General features: G+C 36.1%; 1 protein-coding gene across 1 annotated transcript; it reads left to right on the plus strand.

Annotated features, from left to right (window-relative positions):
* The first annotated feature begins 9 nt into the window (after window positions 1–9).
* On the plus strand, window positions 10–7,361 carry LOC125694604 (DDB1- and CUL4-associated factor 17-like). Its single transcript, XM_048948125.1, has 7 exons — window positions 10–104; window positions 925–1,015; window positions 2,375–2,514; window positions 3,655–3,733; window positions 3,901–3,990; window positions 6,040–6,147; window positions 7,332–7,361. Exons 1-7 carry the CDS (start codon window positions 10–12, stop codon window positions 7,359–7,361), a joined length of 633 nt encoding a protein of 210 aa, XP_048804082.1.
* Window positions 7,362–7,942: the final 581 nt, after the last annotated feature.

Consider the following 7,942-nt stretch of genomic DNA (forward strand, 5'->3'; position numbering starts at 1 on the left):
TGAGATCCCATGGCTTCTGCGATTTGCAGGGACAGGTGCCTGGAACAAGAGCACGAACACTGTAACTCCCAGCACATTGCACGGTGTTATGATGTAGGGTTGCTGTAAGTGTTTGCTGGGACAGTGGCATGGCTGAGTCAGCCACAACTCTGTGTGCCCAGGGATGGCCGTGCTACCCTGGAGGTCTGCAGTGCAGGGGGATTTGCAGCCTTGCTTGGTGGGCACCTGGAAGGAACACTGTGGTTGATAAGGCTTGGATGAATGTACAACTTTAGCAGGCTTGCTGTGCAAGCATGCGTTGCTTCTTTACTTATTTTTCCTGTCCTGCTGGATTACCCGCTCACATCAGTCCTCACCCGTCCCACGTGGGAAAGGAGTAGGGACTAGGAGAGCTGGTGTAAGCCATGGTGAAAACAATATTGAGACGGTGCAATATGAAACATAAAAGTCTTTGAAGGTTTATCTTTGTCTCAACTTCTCCATAAGGGGAAAACTACACACGCTATGAAGATTTTATGCTAGTATCAGTTTTTAAAAATGTGTGTACATTATGCCATCCCTTTGTATTAGAAAAGGGAAGTCTGGAAATACTTTAGAGGAAGGTTGCAATATGATTCTTAGTTTCTGGAATATGTTTTCTTGTTAATGGATATTACTACAGTAACAACAGTACTATTAAGTATATCTTGTTCTGCTTGCTTTAACAAAAACTTAGCAAAGGTTTGGTTTTAAGCATTACTTTATACTACGTTTACTTATAAGCCTTACTTTGAGAGCAATTTCAGATAGCATTTACAAAGGAAAATTAAGGCATGTAGATCTCTGACTTACCAAAAGAGTAGGATTTATATAAGTGTATGAAATTACTTGTGATAGAAAGTAGCTTATAAAGTAGACTAATGATTAGCAATCATTTTCTGCCAGCATTGCACAAGAGCCAAGAATACTTTATCAAAAGCCAAAGTGTTCTAAGTCAGAAAAAATAGAAGATGCTTTATTATTGGAATGCCCACTGGTAAGAATACTTTTTACTAGAGCATTGTTTTGCAAAAACAAATTATCATCTTTCAGAGGAACAGATTCAGAATAGAGCATTCTTTCCCTGTTAACTGTTTTTGTCAACATTTTTTGTGAGCAAAGTCATCCAAGGTTTGCATCTTATGCTTATTTTGACAGAATGTATGCTTAGGGGTATACTCTGAATTTTTCAACAGTGCATTTAAGTGCTTTTTCATGAACATCTGTGGAAGATTTTAAAAATCGTGCCTTTATGCTTATGCAACTCAATTCTAATTCCTTACAACATAAATTCTGTTCTGTTTATTTTTGAGTTATCAAGGGCAGTAAATGGGAGTTTTCTTTTTCTTAACCAGATGTTAACATTTATATATAAAAAAGGCCTATTGAAGTAACTGTCCACTAGCTATTCTCCTCTTTCTAGTTAATTATTTTAATTAATTTTCCTCCTTTCTTCCCTTACATTCATAAATACTCATACATAGATAGTCTTGCTGCAGTATTTAGACTGAAGCTTGTTCTGTTTTCTCACAAAAAAGGTACAATTTGAGAGGTTAGTCAATTCAATTAGCCACTTTTCATTGAGCACTGTAAAGAGAAGGAAATTATTTCTTCATCCATCGGCTATTTTGTTTGGTTTGAAATGTCTGATTCACCTGGTGGAATTTTAAACTATAATATTTTGTACTTGGGAGCACCCTGCTGAGATGTAGTCTGGAACACACAAGGGAAGAGAAATGAAAAATGCAATCAGTATTTCTGTGTTGTTCTTCTTATTGCCTATGGTATAGTAATATCATGCAATTTGAATGTCTTTTAGTTCAAAATCAAAACTGTTCATTGCTATTACAAATGGATTTTCCATTTGACTTCAAACTGATAATCTTTTCCATAGCTTTAAAATCTTGCCATATTTGATGCCACACTGTTAGACTTCTCATTCTTTCTCTTCTTCTTGGGTTACATTTTTGTGTTATTTTTTCTGAAGCAACTAATAGTTCTAATACAGTTTGTCTGTTTCATAAGAAAAGGTCTTTGTGGGTGCTCATATGTGACCGATTTAGCTCGGTTCTAAGCTGTAAGAGCTTAGTCTCCTTAGACTATTTGTAGCGAACATTTCCCCTTCTTGAGGATTTTTTCACTTGTGCACTGTCCACAGAACATTGCAAAAAGTGTGGAATCAAATTAATTGTGTAACAGCTGATTATTAAGCACAGATGTGAACTTAAGAGATTCTGATGTGATCATCAGGAAGCTTTCCATCTTTAGTTTTTGAGCGCTGTGTATTTATTTCTGTCTTGTTGTTATGTGATGTCCTGATACAAACTTCTTCATGATAACCTTTTTTGTTACACAGGGGGAAATGCTACCAAATGCATCAGACTATAAACCTGCCCTTATAGTCTTAACAGTGCAGAACTGGCTTCTACGTCTCTCTGCTGACTGTGGGGAAATACTGGAAAAAGTGTACCTTGTGGGTTCCTGCTGCAAGTTCAGGTATTAAACATTGGCTAGGGTTGATATAGCTAACAGTCATTAGTATTAAACTGGAGAAGAGGAATCATGTTTATCTGGCAGTATAGTAAGCTGTGCAGTTTCTGTGCATTCAGAAAATCTTGATTTGATGATTCCTCTGGGCGGGTAACCTCTACAAAGGACTATAAAAAAATATTTTTTAATTGGAGGGAATTTGCTGCAAATACAGAATGGGGGGAAAGAGCAAAGTCCCAAGTTCCTCATCAAACTTTACCATGATTTCCCAGATTTTTCATTGCTGCTGGTGATTGAATGTTATGTAAATAGATTACCTTAAAACACTCCCTGCAGATCAGAGGATGCATAGTTTTTTGGATGTCTTAGAGTGAAAGACAGCTCATAAAAGCTTAGGAACACAATCATACATAGGTTTGTTTGTCTAGCAGTTTTCCTGGAGTATTTTTCCTGCTCTGTTTTCTTTAGAATCACTTCAGCAAATTAAGTATTACTGTCTCAATTTTGGTATCAAGTTACACAAAAGTAACTTGTACTTTAAAAGTAACCACACACACACAAAAATCCAACAAAGAGACTACTACTGTTGGTTTTTCTCTGATGATTTTATAGCCTTTGATAGTGCAATAACAACATACCAGCAGCAAACTTCTAAGAATGCAAAGCAACCTTCATAAAATATAAGAAAAATATGCTTAAAGGTTAAAGAAAGCAGTTTTCAACTTACGAACATTCTTCTCCATAGGGTATCCTATCCACTTCATTCTTAAAAGCACAGCAGTTACTGCTTCTGGCAAGGTGCATGGTTTTTTGGGTTCCTGGAAGTCGTCTTTAGACTGAAGAATAAGAAAGCGGTGATTTGTGAAGGGAAGGAATAAAAATAAGACAGTGAATGTTCATACTTTCAGAAGTTTTTACACAACTCTATAAGGAATAAGCTGTTCTTGGCATCTAGTCCAGTGGCTTTTGCATTATTGAAAAGAACAAACAGTTCAGGTGCCTTTCTCCAGTCAGATACTGAGCAATTTGCCTGGACGCAGGGATCCGCCTAATTAACCTACAATTGGTTAAATTTTGCATGAAATGGTGTATTTATTATTAAATGATTTTACAGTGATTAAGATAGGTCTTTGTTATCACAAATAGGCACCTAAGTTGGGATACTCCTCAAGAAGTAATGGTTGTGAAGTCAGCTCAGAATAAACTCCCTGCAGCAGCACGGCAGGTAAGTTTGTTGAAAAACTGTTCTTTAATTTTTACAAGACCCAGTCACAGATTTACGGGGACAGATATGGAGACATTGTACTTTGCTACCATGGTAAAATATAAAGACATCCGAATGCCAGTAAATAGCTCAAGTATAATGTGTGTTCATTGCTTTTTCTTTCCCAGGCAGGTATCCAACAGTCTGTACGGTTCCATCTTGCTGTCTTCCAAGTCTTGCCTCTGTCATTTATTGGAATGCTAGAAATAAACAAAAAGGTAATTTCATTCTGCACTGTAGTTGTATGAGAGACATGATTTAGGCAACTGTCCCACAGTTTCAGAAGTCATACTTAATGTTTCAGGACACAACTTTTTCTAATGAACAGTGATGTTCTTTTAGGGTCTGATAGTTGGAAGCACTGGGGGAAGAATCTTAATTCCAGAAGAGGCAATGTTAATGAATTGTTACTGGGTTACTCGTTGATGTGTTGAACTTCAGTTCTACAGTTACTGTAATTAAAGGCTAGAGAAGTGTAGAGTGTAGTGTTCTTTTCACCTCTTCATACGTAGATATGCTTCTCACCCATTTCTAGTAATAGTCTATTGATTCTATGCACAGTTACAAATGACTCCAACTTGCATTATCATAGATACCAAATGGTACAGTATAAACATGTCTTTATCAGACAAGAGGAAACAACCTTCCTGAGGTTGGTTTGTGACCTTCTACATAAGCAAACTCTTAGATCGTCAAGCTGATGGAAATTCTGGTGTTCTGGTTAAAACGATATTTTAAGTCATAGGTATTCTAGATAAATCTTACAAGTGGAACAGTACGAACGTGCAGGACCTGTCTGCGAAGTTCTGTGAGCTACAGTCTCATGTGGGGTCCAGAGTTACCAGTGGGTTTTAGCTCATGCTGGGTTTGGCTAAGGCTGGGAAGTGGAAGAGGAGGTTTAAGCATTTTTTGTTTGGACCTGTGAAAGTTTAGGTAGGGGCACTGTTCTGTTTAAACTTAGCATTTATGACTGGAAAGCACAAATTCTACCCATATCAGGGGTATTCTCCATCTTTTCATGGATGGCATGCTGGATTCATCAGGGTCATAGCAAGCAAAATGTAAAAAAAAAAACAAAAACAAAACCAAAAAAACTTCTTCAATTAGGCCTGTACTGTTTATCAGAGTAACTGTTACTACTAGGAATAAGGTCAGGGTTGAATTTGAAAGTTGAGAGTATGTTAATCCAAGGAAATAACTAGTGAATGCAATGCTCAGCCTGACAGGGATCGGTAGGGTGTAACTGTTAAATTACAGTTAGGATTAGTTACTCTTGAATACTACAGAATGCATGTAATGCAACAGTTTTACCGAGGTGGTGTGCCACAATAAAGTCTGAGTTCAGACTGGAACTTTTTATCCTTTATGTCAAGGGTAAAGAGAGTTTGGGCTGGAAGACACTAGGACCGAAATGAATTTCAACAGAAAAAAAGAAAAGAAAAAAGAAAGCAAGGTCTCAGAGGTGAATTTATCTTTCAGGACCAAACTGAAAGATATGGATAAGAATTAGGAGTATTCCAGCCTTTGGCTTTCTTTTCTTTAATTGATTTTAAGCCTATTTTACTTGTTTCTTCCTACAGCTACTCTGAATTAAAAAAAAAAAAAGAAAACTCTGGTCTTCCAAACATCTCAGTATAAAAAAATTACCAACTTCACGTGTTGTCATTAAATATTAAGAATCAGTTTGTTCCTTGTTTTTTTTTTTTGTTTTTTTTTTTCCAGTGGAGATGTTCTAAAGAGTAGCACAAATGAATACTGCGTAATCTCTAAAGGGGTAATCAGCTTTTCATGTATGTGTCTAATTGGATTCGGAGAGGATCTGTAGTCTTGACAGCCGGATAGTTTAGTTTTAGTACAGCTGTACAGTCACAGAGGCATGGTTAGTCTAGTATTTTACCCTGGTGATGGAGAGGTTCTGCAATCAGCACTTTTATATTGAACTGTTAGCTTTCCTATTGACTTCCTGTGGGATGCTGGGCAATACAGTCTATTCATGTCTTGTAATAACTGGGTAACATGATATGAAGATATACTCAGAATTAATGAGAGAATAAATGTTCTTGTAGAATATGACTTACCTGACACAGATGATAATGCAATGCAAAGTATTAGAGAAACTCGGCAGAACAGATGAGCTACAGAAACCTTCTTAAACTAAAACTTTGGTTATAGGAAAAGGAATCTAATTACTGAGATTATATCCTTAATTTTGGGTTTTTCATTCTCTCAGTTATTTGTTCTTTAATAGAATATTTTTCTTTTTTCAGGTATTTGGTAACAATGTAACAGACGTTGCTATTTCTAATGGAATCCTGATTGGAATGTATAGCATGGGTTTGGTCAGGCTCTATAACTTCCAGGCTATCTCTGAACAGGTAATGGGAAATTTTTCATATAGTCCATGCTATTTTGTGGAAACAAATCATTAATACACTTTAACATCGCATAGGTACATGTGGATTGTGTCAAAGGATAGAATCCTTGCCTATGTCTATTTACAGCCTGAAGATATGAATGGATGCACTATCAGAAAATTCTATCTCTGCCAGTCACAGGTGGCAAAACATGAGAAATAGGGCTGGACAGGCATTTCAGCATATGCTAGACCAGAGTGTGCTGCTTTTTATGCAGTCTGTAGTTACAAAAAAATGTTATGGTTAGAAAATGATGGGCATGGAAGTTTGCTTGATTTGAACCTGAACTACAGGTGAACCTTTTAAGTTTACCTTTTTCCAATTAAAAAAATCGGATGTTAATTCAAATTAAGGCTTTAAGCAGCATCTAACAAGATAAAGAATGCAGTAGTAATGGAGCACTGAAACAAAAAAGCAAGTAAATGTGCATCAATAAAGCTGAATTGTTCTGCATTATTTTAGTTCACGGAGCAGCCATTTGATCTGGGATGTGAATTCAGTTGGAATGGTGAAGTGGGAGTTGTGGGAAAGTATCCATTTGGTCTTCCATGTAACATCAAAATAACAGGTATTTATGATCTTTGTATTATTTTCTCCTATGTGGTTTATTTATGACTTTTTAGCACCAAGAACATTAAAATAGCTGTCCTAATGTGCTGTTGCTTTATTTCTGGGTTCATTATAGTACACTCCTGCTTTTCTTTACTTTTAATTGCAAGAATAAATTAAATAGCTTGAGCCATTGTATGATTCTGTGACTTCCCTAGCAAATTATTACAGCACATAATCTGTTTTAGAAACCTCACAAGTAATGCACAAAATGGAAACACCTTTCTTATTTTTGAGAGAACTGCTCAGGGAAAGAGAAAGAGCTTCAACAGCTGCTATTGATACTTAGAAACTGTATATAGCACATAAGCAGAAGATGAGAGAAAATTTAATCTGACCTGCACAGAGAATTCAGTGAGATAGTATGTAGCTTGTCCAAATTGCATTTTCATGTTTCTAATGATTGGAAATGTGCCAGTTTCAGTCAGGTTAATTCCCAGGGAAAGAAGAAATGATACCTCAAAATCTATCCTCATGCCTCAAATCACTAACTTATCAATGTTCTGCTTTATGTAATGCCTTTAATTTCTTTGAAGCCGGACATTCATCTCTACTGGTACCTCTAACATTGGAATTTGATAATAAGAATCTTAATAAATGACCAAAGGCTGTGAAACTTTTTTTTCCCTTCAGAAATTCTAAAAAGTTCAAGTGAGACAATTGAGGTGGGAGTAAGTTTCTCCAAAATCAAATAAGGCATGCTTTTTTCCTCTAATTTTTGAAGGATTCTGTAGTAAATACTTTATAGGAGGCTGTTCCCATAAAATGTTTTTCGTCTTTATGTTTATAAACAATATTAGATCATAGCATACAAACAAAAACTGATTCACATAAACTTGAGGAAGTGCACAAAGATAAAATGCAGAATTAATAGTTAAAGCTTTCAAGTATAGTGCAGTGTTTTATCAAAACAGTGATAGGCTACTGTATTTGATGTCTCCTTATTTCTCCTTATTTTCCTCTCTGCTAAACCAGAATGTAATGCTATAGGCCCTTTGGAAAGCACTGTGGGAGCTTAGAAAGAAATTCTACAGTTGATATGTTCTCATGTCTTATGAATCACTATAGTTTTTGTTTATGATATTCAAAACCCATGTGCTGGGGGAGAAATGTTTTTGATCTTGAATTATATTTTAAAATTTGTGGT

This window comes from Lagopus muta, chromosome 6 (assembly GCF_023343835.1).
Source record: "Lagopus muta isolate bLagMut1 chromosome 6, bLagMut1 primary, whole genome shotgun sequence".
Taxonomy (NCBI): domain Eukaryota; kingdom Metazoa; phylum Chordata; class Aves; order Galliformes; family Phasianidae; genus Lagopus; species Lagopus muta.